At 45.4% G+C, this 26,703-nt stretch overlaps 2 protein-coding genes across 3 annotated transcripts; both read right to left on the bottom strand.

Moving 5' to 3' along the window:
- Window positions 1-2,566: 2,566 nt before the first annotated feature.
- On the bottom strand, window positions 2,567-20,666 carry LOC136513219 (serine/threonine-protein phosphatase 5-like). 2 transcript variants are annotated; one of them, XM_066507208.1, is made up of 13 exons: window positions 20,495-20,666; window positions 15,553-15,699; window positions 14,946-15,115; window positions 14,784-14,855; window positions 14,503-14,653; window positions 8,925-9,033; window positions 8,725-8,842; window positions 7,926-8,073; window positions 7,415-7,663; window positions 3,766-3,891; window positions 3,581-3,681; window positions 3,273-3,347; window positions 2,568-2,787 (listed from the first exon to the last, which is right to left on the bottom strand). In XM_066507208.1, the coding sequence occupies exons 2-13, from the start codon at window positions 15,623-15,625 to the stop codon at window positions 2,728-2,730; spliced, it is 1,452 nt and encodes a 483-aa protein (XP_066363305.1). In that variant the 5' UTR covers window positions 15,626-15,699; window positions 20,495-20,666; the 3' UTR covers window positions 2,568-2,727. The 2 variants fall into 2 exon arrangements, with proteins under 2 accessions (XP_066363306.1, XP_066363305.1); XM_066507209.1 differs by lacking the exon at window positions 20,495-20,666 and having other exon boundaries at window positions 2,567-2,787; window positions 15,553-15,628.
- A 3,346-nt stretch (window positions 20,667-24,012) lies between these two features.
- Window positions 24,013-26,026, bottom strand: LOC136513077 (B-box zinc finger protein 22-like). The gene is made up of 3 exons (XM_066507072.1): window positions 25,500-26,026; window positions 24,884-25,393; window positions 24,013-24,759 (listed from the first exon to the last, which is right to left on the bottom strand). The coding sequence occupies exons 1-3, from the start codon at window positions 25,698-25,700 to the stop codon at window positions 24,484-24,486; spliced, it is 987 nt and encodes a 328-aa protein (XP_066363169.1). The 5' UTR covers window positions 25,701-26,026; the 3' UTR covers window positions 24,013-24,483.
- Between the last annotated feature and the right edge of the window lie 677 nt (window positions 26,027-26,703).

The following is a 26,703-nucleotide window of genomic DNA, read 5'->3' as shown; positions in this document are numbered from 1 at the left end:
TTCTTAAATCTCTCTTCCTCGTAGACAAAACTATGACGTGGACAGCGTGTGGCTGACATGTAACATTATCCCCGCTCTTTTGTAGATTGGCGAACTCGCTGGCCTCGCTGTCGGAGCTACCGTCCTGCTAAACGTGCTTTTTGCCGGGTAATTAAATGCAAGAAGCGTCCGAATCCGCAACAATGTGCATGTACAACTGCAATACATGCATATATCTGCAAAACTAACACAGTGTGTTAATTAAAAGCGCAACTGATGCGATGCACTGCACAGGCCTGTATCAGGAGCGTCCATGAACCCGGCGAGGACCCTGGGCCCGGCGATCGTCGTCGGCCGCTACGCCGGCATCTGGGTGTACTTCGCCGGGCCGATTTGCGGGACGGTGGCCGGCGCCTGGGCCTACAACCTCATACGCTTCACCGACAAGCCTGCAGAGATCACCCAGACCTCCTCCTTCTTGAGAAGTGTGAGGAGGAACTGAACTAGCTGCCAGCCAAACAAGCAACTCTCTGAAGATAGATAAAGTTAAGAGTGCTGTTTCTTTATTTGTAGCTACTCTCTTTTTTTTTGTCAATTAATTTACAGATTATACAGTATATGCTTGGCTTGTTAGTTTAACCGCTGCAAGATTGGGTCACCTAGCTGAGGTAAATTTTCTTCGCGAAGAAGAATTACCCTTCACCCTTTGTTTAGGGATAAACGTAAATGAAGAAGAAATCACCAGCTATGCTCGTGTCTGTGTTTTCTTCTCTCCATTACAGGAAATGCTGAGACAACTAATGAACCGAACCACTATTGGCTTTGATTTAAAATTAGCTAATTTTGATTTTAAATTTAAAAGAGTTATAAATAGAATACTTTAAAACGAACCATTAAGGCAGCCCAACGAGCTTTTTGTTTGAACCTAATTCCTAGGTCACGTCCTGGATTGTGTTCCCATGTCACATCCTGATTCATGACTCTGGAGAGGGTGACTGAGACTCGTACTCAGGATCATTTTGTCAAACCATAAGCAAAGGCAATAAGCAGGCGTCATGCAACTTCGTTTAGGCCCTTCGCTGGCAGATTTGGCGCCGCCAGAATTTGTAACACTGTAGCGCACTGTAGTGTTTTATTTTTTTTTGGTAATAATTGTCCAATCGTTGACTAATTAGACTCAAAGCGTTCGTCTTGTAAAGTACAACCAAAACTGCGCAATCAGTTTTTTGATTTCGTCAATATTAGTACTCCATGCATGTACCGCAAGTTTGATGTGACGGAAAAATCTTTTTTTTTGCATAGTGCCAAAGTTGAAATTTGGTGGAACTAAACAAGGGCTTAGTTACCTGTCCGCCCCATGTTTCCCCGGCATGTCAAACGTTACCATGGCAAGTTGCCTGGCACATGACGCTGTGATATTTATACAAGAAATTGACATGTTATCACCAATACTAAGTCAATCCATACTAACATTGAATTATGAACTCACGCATGAGAGGACCATAGCAAGACACTAGGACATCGTTGCCGATTTGATAGGTGAAAACTTCAATAATAGAAAATCCAAACCGGGTGTTGATCCTTTCAATTCTATGCCAGAGATTTAACTGATCCATTGACCTTAGTAGTATTCATGGTTAAGGTTAAGGAGGGTGCAATGCAAACTATAGGGGTCGTTATTTTCCTTATATGCAACTGTCATGTTGCATATAGAGTGGCTTCTGTTTTCTTGCTGGGCCACTGCAGTAGCTTGTGCTTGTGCAACCTGGTTGAAAGTTAACACACAATCACCCCCCCCCCCCCCCCCCCCCACCCCTCATTAAGGCAATGATGTGAAATGACGAACCTTGTTATCCACATGCTTTGGTTCAACACTTTCTAAGATCGAAGTTTGATCTGATAGCATGTCAGTGCTCAAGGAGCCCCTTTCGCTTGAGCTTATCAGCCAGAATTAACCCTACTTTTTAGCTATAGAACAGTATTTTTCTCTCACGACAAATCAACCGCTGCAGCAATAAGTCCTACCGAACGGGAACAATTTACCCAATTTTCCCAATCCAACCACCCTGCAGGTACTAGTAAATGGTAACTAGTACATTACCATTTATCATGAATGCCTTGCTAACTCATGCGTGCAGAGGGACCGCTGCAAATACGCTCACCACTCTGAGGAGAATGCAAACCCTGCCTCAACGAGAGGCCTATTCCACCACAAGCCCACGCCGACATGCGACAAAACGGAGCACAAATTTCAGTCTGAACATTTACAACTTGGACATGCCAATTACACAATTGATCCGAGTTCGCAATTTCAAAGACATGATGACCAGAATTATCACCAATGATACCAAACTATATGAGAACATTATGGGTTGAAATGTAAAGATTACTTACTCAGATAAGAGCAATTGTACTACTGAGGCACACAAGTAATAATTTGATAAATTTGATAAGTACTAAATGTGTGTATAACTTGATGATAAATAAATAAAGGAAATGATGATTTAACAATTTTACAAGTAAACTAGAATCTAATGATCTAAGACTGTTTTACTGATAGTTACAAGAATGACAACTCGTGCACAAAAATGGATGTACCATCCCCAGTAAATCGACAGTTGAATCCCTTACATCACTTGATCCGTTGTACAGGGGAGCATATACTTAAACCTAGCAAGAAATGTGTTGGGAGCTGACAAACAACAGACTCATCTGATAAAAATTGCTAAACAAGGTTGCTATATTCTGTCATTGAAACATCCTGAGGAAGTTATTTGCATACGCCATCGGCCTCACATCAGGGTGTGGCTGCAAGATGCATCAGCAAATGTGAAAACCCCTTAATCAGATATCCAGTTGCTAATCAGATTGGTGCTAAAAAGAAGTTTAAGAGGAGCATGATAAAAGGATATTCAAAATGTCAACAAAGGGGAACCATAACCATGAGGAAATGCATTTGATAAGTAACATGTGAAGGTGTTTCGAAATCTGGTGGTTTTCCATGTGATAACCACCTGAAGCGTGGAACCTAACAATTTTATGTTTTCTCATTGCTTCTTTGTTGGTTTGGTCCTCTGATTCCAGTTTCTGACAAAATGTGAATACTAATGTTCCACTAAAAGTTCAAGGTCATGTAAACACAAACTGGGCAAATTCTTAAAAACAGACATTGTACAGTTTTTGCCTCTGTTAGGATATACGTAAACCTTGAGCTTCAATCAACACTTCCCACATAAACAGCTTGTGCTAGTGATCCAAAGTTAACACAAAGGAAAGAAAAGAGAACTACTCACCACAGCTGAGAAAGTAACAATATCTGGTTTCATTTCTGGAGCTGTGAAGCGAATAAATGCACCCTTGTTGCCCATCTATATCAAAAATGCAGTCACAAGATTAAAACAGCACGATACAATAGTACATAAATTTGACAGCATAGATTAATAAATAAAAAATAGGACAAAAATGGACCAGAAAAAACCTGTTCTTTGCCTCGATAAACAAAAAAACATCAAGAAAAGCAATCAGCATTCAATGGCATAACAATACAAATGGAAGTTGGTATAAGCAAGCAACACGGTAGCATAAAGCTATACACCTATACCTGGTCACAGTAATTAGGCGCAGAGAAGACTGTTATAAGCTTCCCATCATGTTCAATTTCATAGCCTTCATCCTTTACTTCATGGGACCGGACAATAAGATCTGGCAACTCATCAAGAAAACAAAAGGTGACAAACATTTCTCGAGTAAATTCCCCTTCAGTAAATAAGATCCCACGATATTTACCCAGGTTATTTTCCTGTAAAAACTTCTTAGTCACATCTGCGCCAAAGGAAAGAGCAACACCACGTTTGCTTGGACCTCTTCCAAGCTGAGGCTGAGGGTCACTCCATAGTAGTTCACACATTAGACCTGCCATAAAGAACCAGTAGTAACATTGTCATATGCCCATCATTGCCAAGCAGCCAATAGAAAGATGGCATCATACATCCTGAAAGCATCAAGCCATGAAAGTATCAAACATGTCGAGAAGACAAGAACTGAGCATACGACAGTTGATTAGGACCATCTGGGGTTCCTACCCACCCAGCATGTCCAAGACTTGCCGTGGGTGCTTACCTTACCCAGGAATTAAATTCAGTTTAGGAAATAGTACACACACATGGGTGCTTTCAATGATAAAGCATATAGAAATTTGGCTTCACTTTAAAAGAATAATAGCTAACATTGTTCAACATTTTGACTCAAGTCCATAGTTCAGCTACTCCAAGTTAATGGGAAGCAGTCATGTGTACATTGGGAATCTACGTCACGTGATACTGCAGCAAGCTGACCAGGTAATAAGATAGATTGATTCGGTTAGGATATTACTTAGGGGTCAAGTAAGTTGTCTCTATAAAGAGAGAATCCGGTATTGATTGTAATCAAGCAAGAAGAAATCCTAAGGTAGTCCCCGAGAAACGGCGGCTATCCTGGGTTTCTCTGCTAATCCATCTATCCGTAGCCATTCCATATCAATTGGTATCAGAGATCAGTCCCAAGGCATCGCCATCCATGGCCGGCCTCGTCATCGATCCTGCGGCCATCAATGCCAAGCTTGACTATATCCTTGCGCAACTCTCCACCATTAACAAGCGGTTGAATTCGTATGCCAAGCGCATTGCTGTGCCCTACAACCTCATCATGCAGAACCCCAAGCAATGGCCACAGCTCGAGGACAAGCTGTCTTGGAGGGGTGGAGTAGTGTTATGGCAAGTGGAGCCGGACCAGGGGGCCCACGCGGTACTGTAGCGCGTGGACAGTACCGGATTAGATTAGATTAGATTGGTTTGGTTTGTTAGGAAAGGAATAAGATAGATTGATTCGGTTAGGATATTACTTAGGGGTCAAGTAAGTTGTCTCTATAAAAGAGAGAATCCGGTATTGATTGTAATCAAGCAAGAAGAAATCCTAAGGTAGTCCCGAGAAACGGCGGCTATCCTGGGTTTCTCTGCTAATCCATCTATCCATAGCCATTACATATCAATTGGTATCAGAGATCAGTCCCGAGGCATCGCCATCCATGGCCGGCCTCGTCATCGATCCTGCGGCCATCAATGCCAAGCTTGACTATATCCTTGCGCAACTCTCCACCATTAACAAGCGGTTGAATTCGCATGGCGAGCGCATTGCGCGCTTGAAGAAATTCCAGGAAGAGAAGAAAGTGCGGGCAGCAGCGACACCCACCGCCGCCACGGTCGCCTTCAGCCGCCCCTGCCTTCCTGTGCAGGCCTTGGAGGGCGACATGGCCATCGACGCTGCCAGCCATGCCAGCGCGAACGCCAACCTGGTAGCCGCTTCGGTGGGCGCCAACGCTGTTCAACGCTATGTGCCGCCGCACTGGAGGGACAGGGCCAGGACGTCGTCGCCATCTCCGACCCCGACGACCCATACCCTGATCCATAGCAGCGTGGTGATGGCGTACGACAACAACGACGCAGCACTGCTAGCGCCGTCCCTACAGCCCAAGGCCGTCGGCGTCGACTACGTGGACAAGAGCAAGGTGCTGACCCCCGCCGCCGACGTCCTGCATCTCCTTCGTCTGCGGCTGCCGCGACCTTGGCGAGGCGCTCCACAAGGTCCGCGAGGGCGCCGCCATGATCTGGACCAAGGGGAAGGCCGGCATGGGCAACGTCGTCGAGGCGGTGCACCACGTCCGCTCCGCCATGGGCAACATCCGCGCGCTACGCGACATGGACGACGACGAGGTTTTTGCGTATGCCAAGTGCATTGCTGTGCCCTACAACCTCATCATGCAGAACCCCTAGCAATGGCCACAGCTCGAGGACAAGCTGTCTTGGAGGGGTGGAGTAGTGTTATGGCAAGTGGAGCCGGACCAGGGGCCCACGCGGTACTGTAGCGCGTGGACAGTACCGGATTAGATTAGATTTGATTGGTTTGGTTTGTTAGGAAAGGAATAAGATAGATTGATTCGGTTAGGATATTACTTAGGGGTCAAGTAAGTTGTCTCTATAAAAGAGAGAATCCGGTATTGATTGTAATCAAGCAAGAAGAAGATCCTAAGATAGTTCCCGAGGAAGGGCTGCTATCCGGGATCTCTCTGCTAATCCATCTATCCGTAGCCATTCCATATCAATTGGTATCAGAGATCAGTCCCGAGGCATCGCCATCCATGGCCGGCCTCGTCATCGATCCTGCGGCCATCAATGCCAAGCTTGACTATATCCTTGCGCAACTCTCCACCATTAACAAGCGGTTGAATTCGCATGACGAGCGCATTGCGCGCTTGGAGAAATTCCAGGAAGAGAAGAAAGTGCGGGCAGCAGCAACACCCACCGCCGCCACGGTCGCCTTCAGCCGCCCCTGCCTTCCTGTGCAGGCCTTGGAGGGCGACATGGCCATCGACGCTGCCAGCCATGCCAGCGCGAACGCCAACCTGGTAGCCGCTTCGGTGGGCGCGAACGCTGTTCAACGCTATGTGCCGCCGCACTGGAGGGACAGGGCCAGGACGTCGTCGCCATCTCCGACCCCGACGACCCATACCCTGATCCATAGCAGCAGCGTGGTGACGGCGTACGACAACAACAACGCAGCACTGCTAGTGCCGTCCCTACAGCCCGAGGCCATCGGCGTCAACTACGTGGACAAGAGCAAGGTGCTGACCCCCGCCGCCGACGTCCTGCATCTCCTTCGTCTGCGGCTGCCGCGACCTTGGCGAGGCGCTCCACAAGGTCCGCGAGAGCGCCGCCATGATCTGGACCAAGGGGAAGGCCGGCATGGGCAACGTCGTCGAGGCGGTGCACCACGTCCGCTCCGTCATGGGCAACATCCGCGCGCTACGCGACATGGACGACGACGAGGTTTTCGCGTATGCCAAGTGCATTGCTGTGCCCTACAACCTCATCATGCAGAACCCCTAGCAATGGCCACAGCTCGAGGACAAGCTGTCTTGGAGGGGTGGAGTAGTGTTATGGCAAGTGGAGCCGGACCAGGGGCCCACGCGGTACTGTAGCGCGTGGACAGTACCGGATTAGATTAGATTAGATTGGTTTGGTTTGTTAGGAAAGGAATAAGATAGATTGATTCGGTTAGGATATTACTTAGGGGTCAAGTAAGTTGTCTCTATAAAAGAGAGAATCCGGTATTGATTGTAATCAAGCAAGAAGAAGATCCTAAGATAGTTCCCGAGGAAGGGCTGCTATCCGGGATCTCTCTGCTAATCCATCTACCGTAGTCAATCCATATCATAGAGCTTCAGTATATCATCATACTGGTTTAAGATGATAGTAAAAGAAAACTCAAACCACGAACACTGTAGACATACACATAATAGTTAAATCAAGTGTAGATGAATTGCCACAGTAGGAAATCATTTCATAATATTAGTTGGAAATAAGCAGCATCAACCAAGTATAGAAAAAAGAGGATATTGTACCTTCTTCAGGTGGTTCACAGAAACGATCAATGGACCTGATGTCTGAAAGTTTCACCCCATCAACACTAAATAGCCCTCCATGAACCACAAAGACCTTGTTGTTGATGACATGCGCAAGAGGTAACCAACAAAAGACTTCAGCAAAAAGTTCAACAAACTTTTCGCCCAGCTTTGACCTCACTTCCCCCTCAAAGCCATATATTTTGTTCATGCTCTTGCTTTCATGATTTCCTCTTGCAAGGTACATAGCTGAAAGATTAAAAAGATTCACCAGTGCAATATTAGTACATCTACAAATTAAAGGCCATGTTTATCAAAATTAACATAACACCAGAACTGCTCAAGTAACAATATCGTGAGTGGGTTGGATCTTGGAGAGGCCTCTAGATCTCTCCTTGTACTATATTTTTCTTCTTAATGAAATGACACGAAACAATCCTGCATCTTTCAAGAGAAGAAACAAACTGCACAATGTTGCTCAGTTCACGGAATTAACAATATGTGAGAATACCTTTTGGATAGAGGCACTTGAAAGCAAAAAGGGTGAGTATGACTTCAACAGAGAAAGATCCTCTGTCCACAAAATCACCATTGAAGAGGTAAGGATTTTCTTCTGAGGGAAGTCCATTGAGGTCAAATATGTTGAGCAAATCAAAGTACTGCACAGGGGGAAAAAAAGATTAACTGCCAACCAGTGCAGCTTAAAGGAATCATATGGCAATACAAATTTTAGCCAGGCCAAGTGAAATCACTATTTCAGATGTACAATCCCCTCAGGTACTGAAGATCTTGATAATCACTGTGCATCAAGGCTAATGTTTCTTCTTTCTTCCTATGTCAAATTTTAGAAATGACAAGCTTTATTTCTGCTTTATGTTATACTAATAGTTCAATACGGTACATCAAAAAGAGATACAAACATGTTCCATAACTGCAATACCTTATTTTACAAGACCAATCTGTTTGTTAATTTGTAGGTGGGCAACTACGTTAAAAAATAGGCAGTTTCAAATACAAAAGGGCGTACCCAGTGCAGAGAGCTCCCGCTCTGTGCGGGGTCTAGGGAAGGGTGTTAGTGGCAAGCCTTACCCTCGCCTGTGCAATGCGAGGAGACCGCGACTCGAACCCGGGACTTTCCGGTCACAGGCAGTTTCAAATACAGATGAATTAAAAGGAGGTAGTTTGAGATACAACTTTAATAGAGTGATGCAGTCATTTTGCGTTCTTCTCTTAGCAAGTATGCACAAAACAATGGAGCGAATAAAGTCAAAACAATCACTTCAAGTGATGCACCCGTTAAACATAAATACCTGGCCATGCACATCACCGCAAACTGTAAAATGCCCACCGTTTGGAACATCCACATCAACAAGGGAAGGCATCGAACGCAGCAAATCCAAGGTTTTTAGCACAATCTGATAAGCATATCTACATTGACAAATTAACGAAGAAAATGACTCAAGAACAGATAAAGACAACAAGAAACATGTTCCATTACGAGATATTGTACCTTTTATGTATGCATTTCTGCTTCTTAAATTCATCCAACATTGGTTTGACAAAATCTATCGTTATTTCTTCCCCATCAATTCTTGGTCCCGCATAATGTGGCTCTACTTCTAGTGAACCAAAAGAATTGTGCACCTTAATTAGAATGTGAAATAAGCAGACATAAGTTGTACAAATAAGAGAAGTCTCCACCCACTCAAAAAAAGAAAGCACGAGACTTACATGATAAATAGACATTCAAACTTCCAATGGAACAACACAAGATGGCATAATTCACAATAAAGTTAGTCGAGTTTCTGTAGCATGATAGCATCAAATGGATGGGAACTAATTAGTCCGCAGTAGGTATAGTTTTTTAATAAAGTAGCCAACGATGACTGGACAGGCTCGTATCCCTTATTAGAAGGTGCAAGAGAAACTCTTAGGCCCTGTTTGGTTCAGCTTATCGGAGTCTCGCTTATAAGCTGAGCAGGATTATATGATAGGCCATGATATAGAGAATCTGCTGTCTAAATAAGCTGGTCATTTGGCTCTACAGATTATTTCGGGTAGGACATTTTGCAATGGGAACCCTGGACTTTTCTCAAAACGTGTAGCACTGTTTACTACTATTCCAGTGAGTCTATAGCCTTACAACTAGACCCAAATAAAAGTTTCTATTTACGTCCAGGTCCTTCTTCAAAATCCAAGCTCTAGCTCGGAGATCCAGGCGATCTCTAGGCGAGGGCGAGGGCGAGGAGCTCCGACGGATGGCGGAGTTGTGGGCGGGCCGGCCGGCGGAGCTGCGGGCGGGCGGGCGGCATGGAGCTCCAGCCGGCGCGAGGAGCTCCGGATGCGGAGCGGGCGTCGTGGGCCGGCAGCGTGGACCTCCGGCGCCGGCGGAGCTGCGGGCGGGCGGATCCACCGGCGGAGCTGCGGGCGGGCGGCATAGAGCTCCGGAGGGAGGGCGAATGCTCGGGAACGCGGCTCGCGTTTCCAATCACCGTTGCAGCGGGGAATCGAACGCGAATGCCGTGTTCGCGGTGGAGGCCATCGCGACCCGCTTGGCGGACTTATTCCACTTATTTCGCTCAGAATCAAAGCAAACGCGGTACTAAACAGGGCCTCAATCACCCACACCAGCTATAAAGACACCTGCGACCATGCATTTCACTTTTAGCCATGACTACTAAGGCCCTGTTTGGATCCCTCCATCTAAAGTTTAGTCACTAAAGTTTAGATCTAAAGTCTCCAAACAAGTGGTCGAAATTTAGATTCAAACTTTAGCTAACCCCTAAAAAGCACTTTAGACCATTAGACCAAAAAACAGAGCTAAAGTGGTCTAGAGTGTTGGTTTCTCGCAGCTCCCGCACGCAAAAGACGTTGCCCTTGTGAACATCTGTTCGTCCCGCCTCCCTCCAAAAAAAAAACTCCGTGAAAAAGCATTGTGCGCCAATCTTCCCCGCCCAGACTCCCCACGCCCCCGGCGATTCCGCCGAACTGCCCCAACCCAGCCATCCCATCGTCGGCCAGCCTTCTCACCACTTCCCCCTCTTCGATTCTACCACTGCCGACCATCCCACCACACATCCAACCAATAGCGCCGTCACTCCCAGTTGAAGAAGCAGCGCCTCTGATGGATCCCGACGACGATGCGTCCATGCACCCCAAAGATCCCTTCCCCTATGATTTCTTCTCCCAAACCATCCTCGTGCCCTCCAGTCAAGACAATATGGTCGACCTCAACTCATCGGCAGCTTTTGATTTCCCGCACGTGGGGTTGTTCCAAGATATTTTTGAATCGACACCGATTGAAGACGGAAGTGGCAGTGGCATTTGAGGCGCCCATGGCGGCAGAGGCAGCCGTGGAGGGCCTGGTGGGCGTGGAGGAACTGGAGTTGCTGCTGGCAAAGGCGGCCGTGGTGGCTGTGGCGGCGTGGGTGGATCTGCTGCTAGCACAGGCAATCGTGGTGGCTGTGTCGGCATCGCTGGGCGTGGCGGGCGTGCTGGAGCTGTGCCACGAGCTACTTCTGGCAAAGCCCCAGCGAGTGTTGATGGAAGTAGCAATGGCTCAATGCCATCCCGCACTCCTCGCACGGCTCGAGCAGCTATCAATGGTGGACGTGGAGGCTCTCTATCCGAAGTCGGCACTAGGCTACCATTCAGTGCAGCAGCCATGGGCGGCAAGCCACCGAGGCCCTCCAGAATTTGAAGATCCTGTAGGTATGACCGAAGAAATTGACGGAGCAGGCGATGGCTTTGAAGGTGATGGTATTGAAGAAGGGGATGAGAAACTCTTGAAAAAAAAATTCAGTCAGCACACCTTACTTGATCCAAAATATGATTACAGTTGTCTTTTTCTTTCACAAAGTAGCTTTCTAAGTTCTGCATTCATGGTCTGAATTTGCAAATTTTAGAATTGGTATGTACATAGGTGAATGGAGTGACAAGGTAGCCTTTAGGTGCCCTGACGGCTTGTCATTGCATTTCGTATAGTTCACACAAGCCTCCTTTTTCCTGTGATCCTTTCATGCATCTGAACAGAGGCTACTAGGTCCTGTCAAAATGCTTGAACCTGATGGTGTGTTGGTCCATTTGCTTATGATGTGTACTTTACCAAAGCACTGTAGTACAGCCAAACTGCAGCATACCAAAACTTTATGCTGTGCTGATTGGCTACATGTTTCAGCCAAATTAGTCCATATTTTTTCTGCCTACATGTTGCAAAATTACATCTTGTTGACATTTTATTTTTCATTTGAAACAATGTAGATGGGTAATCGCTTTGACAAGGCTAATTGGTCTGCTGAAAATACTTCTATTTTCTGCGAAATTTGTCTTGAGGAAAAGAGGGCAGCCAATCATAGCAATGGATTCATTACTAACAGGGGTTATGTGAATATATCTGAGAAGTACTACAATAGTACCCACCTAAAACACAGTAGGAAGCAACTGAGAAACAGATGGGATCAATTGAAGAGGCTCTATCAGTTTTGGCCGTACCTCAACGGACACACTGGTCTGGGACGCAATGCTAATGGCTCGGTGATGGCTGATGATGAATTCTGGGATACACACACAAAGGTATTGATGACACAGCTTTTATGTTTAGTTCGTGCGTATAGGCTACCTTAATTAATGTTGACACTTGTTTACTTTGTTTCAGAACAAACCCGAATGGTGGAAGCTGTGATCTGGACCTCCATACAATCTTGCACACTTGGAGGAAATATTTGAACAAGTCGCAGTTGATGGGTCTTCAGCCTGTATTCCAGGTGAAATAATTGGAGATGGAATTGATGAGGTTGAGGACCAGGAGGAAGATGGGAAGGAATACAGCCCAATGAGTGTTAGTGCCAGGAAGAGAGCCAGCAGCACTACTACTACTGCCACGAGTCCTACAAAAAAAAACAAAGAGTCCTATGGTGAAGGTGCTGAAAAGAATACTCGAGAACTTCAAGGAAGAAAGTTCAGATGATAAATTGGCCAAATCAATGAAGAAAACTCTCCAATTGGCAGTGGAAAGTGGGGCAGCAGAAGATACTATCGAGTATTTCATGGTTACCAATTTGTTTGTGAAGGCCGAAAACCGCGAGGCATTCTTCAATTTCAGCACTAAAGAAGCTAGGCTCATATGGTCGAAGAGGTTGTACTAGATGAACTAGGATAGTGGGACAGCAGTAGTGCCTATCTTTATTTTCATGAACTTACTGTTTTCCATATACTTTGAATGTTTGCATGAACTTCCTATGAATGTTTGCTTATTATTAATGTTTGCTTAAACTCTGTTTACTATCAGCATGGTGTAATATTGAAATGGTTTTTTTTATTGTTGGCACTTGTTTACTGTAATCAGCTTTCTAACGTGTGGGGGTGCCTTATTTGTAGAGATTTTTACATCAAGTGATGAAGAAGACAATGCAGTTGAGGAGGCACAGGAGCATCGTAGGAGGAAACGACAATTAGCTTCCATTGCTTGCATTATTGGTACGTACTATTTTGAAACTTTAGCCACTAAACTTTAGACCTAAGAATCCAAACAGGCCTTAAGCATCCTCAAGTTTACTTCTACCTATTCATTCAGCATTCTCCATTCCAATCCAAATGGAGCGACATTATTGGCAAATGTGATGCCTACTTCGGTAATGTTTAATACAAGAATTATGAGCAACCAAAATCATATAAATGCACATGCCTCAAACCACACCCGCACCTCAGCACCTTTTCTGAACTATTTTGGGTTATACAGTAACTAATAAACCTAAAGCACATTGCACATTTTCTTTACAAAAGCATAATGAACACACAACTCTAATGCATATGATTCAACAAAAGCTAAAGCATGCCCACTAGCACATCATTCTAACCAACATTACTGCATGAAGACAATAGTAAAATTGGTCATACTAAATTATCGAATTCCACACTGCAACCATTCCAAGGGGAGAGGAAAGCTATTCCTCGCAAATACCTAGGACTGTTGATTGAAAGGTCGGTAAAAGATTGCCGGGGTGGCAAGGACGCCTACTTGTAGGGCATGCACACAGAACACAACACGGTGGCAGGGTCCAAGACTCTAGACTCCAAGCAGCCGAGTGGTGAGCACGACCAAGAGGATTATTTATAAGTTTGTTTGTTTCATTGGTTAATTACCTAATTTAATTGGCTAATTTAGGTACTATGGTAAGAGTAAATATGGATCAGAAATAAAGGAGAAGGCAATGGCAATGAGAAGTATAGTAATTCTTATTTGTGTTCTTATACGTTTTGATGAATGGACATAACGAATCTGGGATACTGGACCGTAGATTTGAGACACTTTGTCTATGCTATCAAGTCCGCCACACCCTTTTTTTGTCCTCTGCCACTGGTGCCAAGTCTGCTTATAAAATCCAATTCACTGGGTCCTTCGAGCCACTCAGCAACTTGTTTTGGAAAGCAGAGGCGGAAAATAAATGCAAGCTCTTCGCATGGACCCTAGTTCAAAACAAACTCTAACATCCAACAATCTAGCGAGGAGAGGATGGCCACATCAGACTTCATGTGCACTCTATCATGGACAGAAGGAAACTAGGCTGAATCTGTGTCTGCTATACCCTTTCAGAGTTGAAGTCTGGAAGCAGGTCCTTGCATGGGAACAATTTTCTCTTCCCTCATATCCAGGCTCCTAATTCCAATTTCCAACTCCATTAAGGATTGGTGGGAAGCGGCAATTAAAACGGTGTCAAAAGACAAGAAATGCGCCTTTAATGCTGCAAGCATTTACAGCATGTGGAATCTATTGAAAGAAACGAACCGACGGATTTTCCAAAATGAAGGATCCACATCCCTAGCTTTGGCGAATGAAGGAAAACGTAGAACAACGGCAGCGTGCTTTTTGAAGGTGTAATGGGAGTCTTAGTTCTTTGACTGTATTAGTATGTGCTAATCTTAGTTGTGCCCATCCTTCTGGGGAGCTTTGTGGCCCTTAGGAGCAAACAATTATTCATTACTTCTCCCCTTTAATGCAAGGCAGAGCTACCGCCAATTTTCTTTCAAAAAACATTAGAACATCGAGCAACTAGTGAGCAAATCCCCAGCAGAATTCAAAAACCAGATACCTATGATATGGTAGTCGATAGAGTCTGCCACAGAGCGCCTCTCAGCATCTCCAGCAGAAATTGCTTCTTCAAAACGGATTTTTTGGACAGCTTTCTCACACTCTTTCAACTTTCTTGTAGCGTCTGGATCATTCGGACAGATTTTTTTAACCTGGGAAAAGATTGTTTTTCTAATTTAAAACAGAAAACCAAAAGTAACAAAATTTACTACCTAATAAATATTGGCAGTCAGTAGTCTAGGTCACTAGGAGATATGTACACAAGTAGAGCAGTTTGCTAACCTGCTGAAAATCCTTCAGGGCTTCCTTGAACTTTCCCATGGCAAGATATGCTGCGCCACGTCTATAATAACCCTACAAAAATAAAAAAAACTTCATTAAATGCAGAAACTAAAAAAAACAAAGACCATGTCAGCAAGAGGTGGCACTGGCATCATCACTTACTTTTGAATATCTAGGATCAATTTCAATGGCTTTTGTAGCATCCTGCACAGCACTTCCGTATTCCTCTAATTTTGTGTGCGCAAATGCACGGTTTGCCCAGTAAACTGCATTCGAACTATTCAGCTCAATGGCTTGACTGTAAAGCTCTATAGCCTGCGAGAACTTGTTTGCTGGAAAAAATAGATGTAAGTAGTAAGTGCCACAGTTCAAAGAGAACATTAAAGAAGATCCCAGATTACAGCCAGATATATTTAAAATTTTAATGTAAAGGAACATCAGTAGCCAAAATGCCAAATAATGCTCTAGATGGTTTAGTGAGTGGATCAAGTATAAGTCACACTTAATTTCATTAATCGAGACATACGACTTTCAAATTTAATGCAAGATTTAGCATACAAACCCTAGTATGTCCCTATCTGCTTTTTAGCCACCATTACAATTCACAGAAAAATAGTAGGTCATATTATCATAATTGAATTTATCTTTTGCCCACTACAATAAGGTACTCAGAAGTAATTTTTACATAGTGAAAACACACCTACATGGAGTGTTAGGGAAAAAGTTAGTGCTCAGCTACAATGAAGAATCAGGTCAAATCCTAGCATACCCTTGAAGGCATCATTCGCCTTAAGTTTAAATTCCTCAGCCCTTTGCACATCTGAATTTGCAGTAGCATCCATGATAGTTATTATCCTTCAGCTGCCTACCAAAAGGATAATTTCATATGAAGACTTAAAGACCCTTTATCCACAAACTGCATGTGCAAAAAGTAAATGAGTTAGTGAAAGAACAAAGGAAGTACAAGAGTATCACGCACAAGCATAACTGAAAGATTAGTACAAGAGTATCACGCACAAGCATAACTGAAAGATAAATGCTTTAGCACCTTTTCTAGAAACTTACGATCCATAGTTTCATGACAGTAGAACATCGCACAAAGCCAGCATTTGAAAATATGCACCCCAAATTCTAATGCACTCAGGCCCACACTATAACATACACATACTAAAAGTGGAAATTAACAACTTCATGAGATCACAATGTTTCAAGAGATGGAAAGTAGAACTATCACTGCTAATTATTCACTTTAAAAAAATAGACCAACCTAGGAGAACTAGGTGGCATTTTATTAAGAAGAAAATAGGCACACGAATTCGCCTCGGTGAGGACTTGAACTTGTGTGGTCTGGGCATACATCCACACCCTTGACCAACAGCTAGCTCAGCTTCCAACTTAATTATTCACTTAGTGCAGAATACAGGAGGGTAGTCAGTAGTCGTGTCATGATAAACCAGTAGCAGTCAGTAGTCGTATCATGATAAACCAGTAGCAAAGGAGCATGAAGCCGACCTCGCAAAATTCTTCAGCACAAACCTCGCTGTGCAGTCCTAACAGAACCATCCATCTCCTAGAGCAATACCATCACAACCCTTACCCAGTCACTCCAGGTACTGGTCCACATCACAAGCCCATCTCTCAGTATCACCCACAACTCCAAGGATATGATTTTGACATCAGGTCCACCAGATACCTTCTCATTAAAGGTTTCTCTTTTCTACAGAAACCATTTTGCATGCCCTTTACTCGACCCTGAAACTTTGCTTCCTCTTTTTCACCCCAAAACCTAATCACTAAAGTTGGGCTTTTTGGAAGGACCCAAGCCCCAGCCCAATATCCTCCCCATTTATAAACACATTATATGCCCAAACCTAATGTCACAACAATCTGATAGAATCAAGACATAAAAAAATGAGTTAAATGCATGAGCGGCCCCTGAACTTGTCAAGAGGTGTCACTTAGGTCTATACGAACTCTGAAAATGCATTTCTGGGTCCCTATTCATGTTATATCGTGCACCGCAGGTCCATATTAGCCACATGGTCATTTGTTGCTGATGTGGCATGACAGCATGGCATGCATTTTTACATTTAGACCCTTTTTACTTGGAAAATAGACCGTAGGCCACTAGGCCCTGCCCTCTCCTCTTGCCCACAGAAAACAGCGGCACACCATGGAGGACGCGAAGCAGCATCAACAGCACACCGCGCATCAGCGTCTTCCGTGTCCAGCAGCTCCTGCGTGTACGCGCCAGCGGAGGTGGAGGGGAGACCACGTTGCTCTCGGCTGGAGGCCACCATGCACGTGCCTGTGAAGCTGGTGCTCACCGTTGCATCGTGGTTTCGTGGATGGCACGTGGCCACAGCAACCCAGGACCCAGCTGACCACCCCCGCGACAGCCGACGGTGGAGTGAGCTGTGGTCAGGTGTTGCTTCTCATGCGCGGTGTGCTGTTGGCTGTTGCTGCTGCTTGGTGTCCACCGCGGTGTGCGGCTACTTTGCGTGGGCGCAAGAAGGCAGGGCGTATTTTCCAAGGAAAAGGACCTCAACGTAAAAATATACACCATGCTGTCATGCCACATCAGCAACAAATATCCATATGGCTCGCATGGACCTATGGTGCACCATATATAACAAGAACAGGGACCCAGAAATGCATTTTTAGAGTTCGTGGACCTAAGTGACACCTCTTGACAAGTTAAGGACCGCTCATGCATTTAACTCTAAAAAAACAAAAGAACAGCCCCATCTCTCAATTACTCATATATACAATTGGAGTTCCAAACCCAAGTCTACCAGCCACCAGCTATTCTCCAAGCAAGGACCTCTGTTCTACTTTCCTTTTATACAACATATTTGGTATTTTTCATGATGTTAACTTTACTTGGTAAGCACTTCCCTACAAACTCCAAGGCACATCATGTTTCAATGAAGTTATTACAGCTCCTAATCATGTATTCCCTCCATCCAAATATGCAAGGCTTATTTTATTTTGGGAAATCAAAATTCACTCCCGCCATCCACAAATAAGCATTTTTAGCATTCAAAATTTGTCCAAAAATGTAAGCATTTCTAGCATAATTTACCCCACCCCTCCCTCATCATTAATTTTATCTGCCAACATAAAAGCATCTCCAAGAGAAGCTCTATTCAGCTCTACATATGTTTCAGATAACATACCCAAAAACTATGGCTCCAACAACGTTTCCATCGCGCTCTCTATATTTCTCACTCTCCAAAACCATCATTCTTGCTCTCCACTTGGTGAGAAGCCCGCTGGTTCTCCAAAGTGTTACACCACCGCTTCTTGCGGATATCTCAAGCCATTCCTTCCTCTTCCCATACCCATATGGTACCATCGCCGACTGCTCCACATGCCAACCTACTGACGCTGGCTCTGATTCAGTGGTACACAAGCAAACCTGCCGCCATTCACTGGATGTATGTGACTACCACTTGAGTTCACATCTCTGAGTGCAGGCCCACCGCTGCCGCTTCAGCAACGACACCAGATCCGCCTGAGGTTGGCTGCCCTAGCACGTCCCCTTCCCAGATATGGTCCCTGCCACGCCAGGCAAGCAGCACGGATGGCCTCCGCACCAAGGTGAGCCAGCCTCCGTTGTTTGTGGCATGTGAATATGTGCTTGCTTTTGCTTGTCCGGATGACAGAAAACAGGGGCACAGGGCAAGGCAATGGCTTCTGTGGCCAGAACGGAACATTCTGATTGGATACGAAAAAGAAACAAAATTATATTTTAGGTGCATATATGGGCTGTCTGGGCCACTCCAGCCTAGGTGCAAAGGTACATTCTAGCCCAATAGAATATATGGGAGCATAATTTAGGGCACGTATAGAGCATAGTCACAAAGTTCCTGGGTCGATTGGGTCGTGGAACGTGGTACGTTACTTGCGATAGGTTTTTATATGGCGGGGTCAAAAATGGCCCCGTGTAGCCAGGTTGGGGACGACGTTCCTGGGTCAGGTGTCAATGCCTTCGACCCTGTTTTATGTGACTAGACTGGATTTTGTTGGAACAGCTCTCCAAATGAGGAATTAGGGTGTGAAGAACGCAAAGATGCTTATATAGACACTTAAAGAGAGAGACCAAATGCCACATCAGTAAGCTTTTCCAAAAGAGTCAATCTACAATGGAAACAATTATTTCACACATGCTTAAATTGGTAAATTTACGAGTTTGTTTAAGCACTTGGCCGCCCAATGCATTTACATCATAATGTAGTTATTTCTTTACTTGGAGACAAGCGTCGGACTCCTGTAAAAGATTGAAGCACCAGTCGCCCTATGCGAGCGCCGATTCAGCATGCAAGCGCCCATGATGCTTCGAGGTAGCTCACACATGGCATGAGAATTTAATAACTGTCCTTAGGTGTCTGCTAAGAGCCCTGCGTTGTACGTGCCCTTACAAAGTGGGTATTAGGGTGTGTTTTGTTGCCATCATCTCCTTCGTCCTGGCTGTGTGGATCCATATAATATGAAAAAGAAGCTTGTTTGGTTGCCTGCTGAGTGGATGCAGCTTGCATGAGTGGATGCAGCCTGCATGAGCAGATGCAAAAATACGCCACCATCCTGGCCCGGTGGATATGCTCAAAATGAGCTTCACTGGCCATCCTAGCTGGGTGGATGCAGTGTATTTAATGCGGTCCCATGTGTCAGCCTCTCAGGTTTGGTAGACTGCATCCGCTCATGCAAGCAACCAAACAGTATCTCAGTTTTTTGGCATCCGCTCATGCAACCTCACCAAACACCTTCTTTTTATGAAATACAGTTCCACTCAGCCTGCATCCACTCAACCACGATATGCAATGCGACCTCTATCCACCAGACAAACACACCATAGAGAGATTGCTTGAGATGCTCTAACTTGGTGTCTAAAAATTTAATTAGTGCATGTCATTTATAGTATCAATAGAAAAGAAAGGCATTGATTGCATCTCTGTAATGTCAGTGATTTGGTCAAGGGGCATCATAGTCATCTCCCTTTCTCCTTAATCTGTCTTAAACATCTTACAAATGCGTACATTTGTGGACAGGGGAGTATAAATTATAAGTATATTCAGTGCATAGAAATTATACAGCTAGATTCATAATTCAAAATGCTTCCAAACTATATCAGTTTCCTAGTTATAAATATGTTTAATGAGAAACCAATGGCCAAAGTATAACATTAAAGACAAAAGGAAAACAAGTATGCCTCTATAAAACTGTGGAACAAAGGGAGTACCTTCTAAACAATATTTTGCTAGGTGCTGATCACTTTAGTTCTACCAAATGACCCCAGCAAGAAACTATAACGCAATTAAACATAATGACAGTCCTAAGGGGCGTCACTGTTGAACAGCACATCTATTGAAAGCACAAATCGCAGGTTTCAAGTATCTTTCGCAGCAGCATGGTTCGCACAGCAGAAAGGGTATCTTAGCACAAGACAGGGGCTGACCCAGTTAAGAACACGGGCGTCCACATGTACACCCCGATAATTTTTGCAAAGCAATCGAAGTTAGCAGGCATAACACATGCATATACACTTGTAATTAGATTCAGATCTGAATACGAATAGTATGTTAGGGTTTGGGCGCACGGCTTCGCACAGCAGTAAGGGGAGACCAAGGGGGTGTACCTACGAATAGTAAGTTAGGGTTTGGGCGCACGGCTTCGGACAGCAGGAAGGGAAGACCACGAGGAGGGAGTACCTTGTGGTGATCGTCGCCGGCGAATGGGCCGAAGTAGGGCGGCAGCGATGGCCGGCGCAGTCGTCGAAGGTGGGGGCTTGAGCGCACGCTACCACGCTGGGGGTGAGATGGAAGAAAACAAAAGGCAAGGTAGGGTTTTGCTTGCAGCGTACAGGTACAGCCTACAGGAAGCTCGGGTGCGGTACAGGGTCGGCCTGAGCTTTTAATCCTCTGATTTTCTAGCACGATTGAAAACACTTATTCGGCCTGCTCGCTGGTTGGTTTCTGGGTTGGTTTGGGCTGGCTGGTGCTGGTTTGTTGTGAGAGGAAAATACTGTTGGTTGGCTGGTTTGGGCTGGTTGAAACCAACAAGCGAACATGGTGAATATACTCTCCAACAACTTCTTATCTCTAGATAAGTAGCGTTTGTTCCGAAGTCAAGGTGGATTGAGATTGTCGTCTTTGATTTCTGGGACGGAGCGGGGACGGAACGGCTCTATTTTTTTTTGACTGACAAAAGACGGGATCGATCCATTTTGCGTTTGGTTGAAGGGATAAATACAAATGGGATGATGGTGGATTTGACGCCATTAGCTACTGTTTGGTGGGACCTATGTGTCAACCTCTTTCTTCTCACACGCATCCAGCTAGCCCGTCGGTCAAACCCTTTGCTTACTTTTTTTCTTTCCTCCTCTCTATTCTCTCTCCACATTATCTTGTAGTCCACCACACAGCGCCACACATGCCCGAGCATCGCCGCTAGTCAACTCCATGCCCCAACATCGCCGTCGTGGGTCGCTCCACCACCGTCACAGGCCACGCGCGGGCTCACCGCCCTGCCCCCATGCCGGCGGCGCATGAGCTCGCCAGCTCATCGCGCACCGCGGGCCATGCACAAGCTCCCCGCCGTGCCCCGAAACATGTCGCACACGAGCTCACCGTTGCGGACTACGCAAGAGCTCGGGCGCTGCGCCCCACGCGTGGAGCCAGCCCCGGCCACCACTGCTCCGGGCGTCGCTACTGCTGCTCAGTTGCACGCGCGAGAGTTTGCTCAGCCGGAGCTCGCATGCGACAGATCTCACCGGAGGAGGATGGAGCGCGAGGCCGCTCGCCTGCCACCCAGAGGAGAAGGAAGAATGGCGCTGGAGAAGAGTAAGAATAAGCGTCGGGGAGAGAGAGATCACGTAGAGACGGAATGAGAAAAACGGTGTCGAAGTGGGATGCCCCTGTCCGTGCCTTTTCGCGTCGAAGTGTTACTCAACGAATTATAAGGGTCCTATAGTTAATATTTTTTAATTAACATTATTGTTCTTAGGTATAGGCATCAACCAAATATGATTTCTCTATAATTACTTTACTAGATAAAGACAATCAACTTTCTAGGCGACTTTGGGACAATAATTTTTGCAATGCAGACTGTCAAAGACTCCAACCAAAAAAGCCATAAGCCAAAGATATGGCTAACAATTTTATAAGCTAATTTCATGAAAGTTATAATTATGTGTAACATTTGAATAGCTAGGGGTGACAACTTCTAATGGCTATTATAGTACATATGTTTTTTGTTATTTTTACCAAGTTATTTTAAATAAACAATTTAGCTTATATAAAGCTAATAGTTAAATATTCAATCAGCTAACTAGTAACTTGTATGATTGTGTCGTATATGTCCATAAATTATTTAATTGTATTTGGGTCTCTAAATATTTAAATTCTGCACCATATATTCATGCCCCTTCATGTGGGCTCTAAGCATTGACATGGGGTGCTGGGTGGGTAGTGTGTCTCCTTCCCCTTCCTGTTGTCCCACAGATTCCTCTTGTTCATCTACTTACTGCCTTTAACAAATTGCAATAACTCTGCTTTCTGGTGAGCGACAGTTACCTCCCTCGACATCAGGCCACTGGTGCATATCCATTCACATTCTTCTTATAACCCTCCATACTCTTCTTAAAATGCAGTTAAACATATGCAGAGAGGAAAACATTGCTCATTCTTTTTTTATAAGTTTCCATATTATTCTTAGAATGTAGTTAAATATCTATCGAGTGGAAAATATCATTGTTTATTTTTTAATACTCCATCCATCCTAAACTATAAGTCATTTCAACTTTATTGAAGAATCACCGCATCTCAAGTTTGACCAAATTTATATAATAAAATAATAACATTTATCATACAGAATAAGTATCATTAGATTCTTCATTAATTATATTTTCATACTAATACCTATTTGATGTCATAAATCTTTGTAATTCTCTTTATAATTTTGGTCAAACTTGAGATGATTTGATTTTTTTTTAAAATGGAATGACTTATAATTTAGAACGGAGAGAGTAGTAATTTACTCCTTCGTTGGAATCATGTCAAGTTCAAATCCCAACCTGGGAGACTTATATAAGTGGTCCTTTCTCCCTGCGTTCCAAATTATAAATCATTCGAACTTTTCTAGATACATATTCTTTTTATCCCAAAATAAGTGCATATCTCGTTCATCGAGGAGTCGAACTTTTCTAAGTTTGACCAAATATTAATACTTATGTTGTGTAATAAGTATCAATAGATTGGTTGTGCAATATACTTTTACACTAAACTTATTTGGAGATATTATTATTGATATTATTTTCTATATACTTAGTCAAACTTACTCCTCAATAAGTGAGAGGTGCACTTATTTTGGGACGGAAGGAGTATCTTTTATTACGTATAGATATAATGTATATTTAGATGCGTAACAAAAGTCATATATTTAGACATTTGGAATGAAGCGAGTACATAAGAAATAGGATTATTAGGAAGAAAAATAAAAATGCATTTATAGCTAGAGGAACAATCCTCAAACAAGCCGTTAAGATGAAAGCCGAAAACACGATGTTTTCCTATAGACAAAAGTTATTCCACTCTTCCAAAAAATCTCGAACATGTAAATCTGTCGAATAATAATTTTGAATACAATCTTGGAGCAGTAGGAAAAAGTGAAAACGTTCGTGGCATCTCTATCCATTCCGTTCCACAGTCGACCAGGTTCAAGGGACGTGGAAAGATTTTCAATTCCAAAGGTATGTGAATTCTCTTATTTAACCATGGAAATAGTTTCAACGTTGAGTCAATGACCATCATTTACCTGAAATTAGGCCATTTTATAATTTTTTTTATAAAAGAAAAGACGTGGCAACTCAGCGAGTGAGGCAAACTGATTACTTAGCACCATTGTAGTAATCTGGAAGCAGAGCAGCATCGTCAACATCGATGTTACATTGATTGAGCCTTATCATGCCACTGACCAAGCTTTTGAGTTTGAACGGACAAGAAAACGAAAGCATCAGCATCGTACTGTCCAGTGTTTAAGCTATCGGTTAGCGCATCAGTTTCAGTCTTTCAGAGCTCCATTGGAAGTCAAAGGCTGCCTAGGTAGGACTAACACCAGCAGTTTGTAGCATCGTCCAGACGATGCACCCCGCCAACAGTCCAACACACGCACAGACAGTGTGTTTAAATCCATTAACTAAAGTTTAAAGATGTCACATCGGATGTTATTAGAGAATGTCACATCAAATATTTAGATAGTAATAATAAAACAAATAACACAAGTCCTCGATAATCCACGAGACGAATTTATTAAGCCTAATTAATCTTTTCTTAGCATATATTTACTACAGCACCACATTGTCAAATTATAGACTAATTAGGTTTAAAAAATTCGTCTCACAAATTAATCTCAAACTATGCATTTAGTTTTGTAGGCCATATTCAGCAGGACTTAATGCTGCTGTGGCTGATTTGTAGGGCTAATTTATCGAAAAACCTTTTCCATAGCTAAAAATTAGGGCTGGCTCTGAAAAGCTCAAGCGAACCGGGCATGCGTGCAACGCATTCATCACTGCAATGGCAGTGAAACTATCCACCCTGCCCTGGATGCAGCAGCGGCGGTCTACGTACTCTGTTGCCTGCAAGAACGATCTGGAACATAGCGACCGGCAGTATGAGCCTCCTGTGTCCTCGCGGCGGAGCTAGCGGTTCCTCTGGCGCTTCGCGGCGCCATCGGCGGTTGGGAAGCAGCGGACGGCGCCGCCGTCCGGGGAGCAGATGTCCGGCACGAAGGCGGTGCTGTCGGGCCCGCCGTGCTGCCAGTAGAGGCCGGAGGCCGTCGGCGGGGAGGGCAGCGCCGGCACCGACCACTGGATCTCCGGCACCTGGCCGAACAGCTCGTTGGCGTCCCGGTCCTCCGACGACGAGCGGTAGTACGGGGAGCCACCCGCGCTGCCCCCGAGCTTCCCGCTGTCCGCCTGCAGAGATGACAGACAGTAAACGCCACATCAGAATGTCAGATTAATGGCAGCAAAGACAACTAATAATCCATAGATAATCACTAAAATCGGCGATCCAAAAACAGAGCTTTGCGCTGCTGACCTTGGAGGTGCCGCTCTCGCCGAAGCTGAAGCCGCCGCCGTTGAAGTCGCTAACGCCGCGGAAGAACTCGCCCAGGGGCCAATCCATGACCCCGCCAGCGACGCGTCCCTGTCCGGCACCGAAAACCGGCGCCGGCGCCCGCGGGCTCCGCTTCGGCGTGGCCCTGGGAGCGGCCTCCGCGAGGCGCGGGGCAGGGGAGTCGAACTCCTCCTCCACGGCCGACCAGTCCGCGAGGCTCCCGGTAGCGCCGTCGGCGCCAGCAGCCCAGCCGTAGTCGCTCTCGCTGTAGAGCGGCGGCGGCGCCGGCTCGCTCTTCGACGGCGGGGGAGGCGACGCCTCTGGCTGCTCCCGGGAGAGCTCGTCCAGCTCGAGTTCCTGACCGACCTGGACGCCGGTTAACAGGAAGCGACGGTGCGCCGAGACGAAGGCGTTGGCGGTGTGCACGGCGACGTCGCAGCTACGGCAGAGCAGCGCGCGGTCCTCCAGGCAGAAGAAGTAGGCGTCGCATTCCTGAACCGCGGTGGCGGCGAGGATGACCAGTCAGTCAGTGGAGCCAAGTCCAAAGCTATGTACGAGTAGAAGACGAACAAGAATGAGCACGCCCGCACGCCCGCACCTGGCATATGTCGCACTTGGGCGGCGACACGGCGGCGGCACTTTGGCCGCCGGGGGCGAGGAGGGGCAGGCGCTGGTGTTTGCCTGCCAATCGGTTGGCGGCGTGGACCTCTCGGTCGCAGCGCGCGCAGAGTGCGTCGTCGTCGGCGCAGCAGAGGACGCTCGCCTCCGCCGCCTCGCAGGCGCTGCACAGCACCTTCATGAACCTCGCCGCCGACTTTGCCGCCGGAGGTTAGCTGGTCCTCTCTCGCGCTCTAATGCTCGCGGCAACAAGGCGGGGAGGGGGGAAAGGAGCGCGAGAACTGCGCCGGGAAGGGAATCGAATGCCAATTCCAATGGCGCGTGAGTGAGAGTGAGGGCCGGGCGGGTTGTGGCGGTGGGCGAGCGGCATTGGGGGTGGCGGCGGTGTGGTATTATGGAGGCGCGCGGCGTGGGGAGGAATGGATTCGTGGCGTGGGCGCGGTGGAGGGGACGAAGCGGGCGACGTCGCCGGCTCCTGTTCGACGAGGCGTCGAGGCCTCGTGGCCGCACAAATGCAACCGCCGTCAAAATCGCCACTTTGATTCCATCGTGTTATTGGCTCCGTTCGCCATAGACCTATTTGGAACCGTGTTTTTCTCTCACAATATTTTAGTCAGAACATTGTTTTTTAGTCAATTTCAACCCAGATTTAGGAAGCCGAACGGGACCAATAACAAGGAGATAGATTCACGCCACTGCATCACAAGTTGTACAAGCTATAGCTAGTATGCCGTCGGATTATCATTTTCGACCGATGAATATATATGTGCTAAAATATACTCTCTCTGTTCAATTTAACAGAGGATGGTATTATTGAACAGAATGCTTTAAGAATAATTTTTTTGAAGGGTAAGAATAATTATTTTACTACTACCGTAAAGCTGTAGCCAAGTAAATATTACATAATCCTTCACAAATAATGAATATATAATAGGTTTATGCTCGTGTGTTGCATTGGAAGCGAAGCATTAAAAAAACAGTACAACAAAGTATGATACCACATATATCAAAACAACAAAAAAATTATGAGAATACATTAAACAAAATGGCCCATGATATGCTCAAGACTATTGAAATTGAGACGTAATTCTCTACGGTGTAGATGACCAGTCGAGCAGCAAGGGCTTGTTTGGATCGTGGCCTCGCCTGGGGAGCCCCGTCCAGGCAGGTCGATCCAGCCCCAG

The sequence above is a fragment of the Miscanthus floridulus genome, chromosome 16 (genome assembly GCF_019320115.1).
Source record: "Miscanthus floridulus cultivar M001 chromosome 16, ASM1932011v1, whole genome shotgun sequence".
NCBI lineage: Eukaryota > Viridiplantae > Streptophyta > Magnoliopsida > Poales > Poaceae > Miscanthus > Miscanthus floridulus.
The sequence above is the reverse complement of the archived record's forward strand: the minus strand, read 5'-3'. Positions and strand labels throughout refer to the sequence as shown.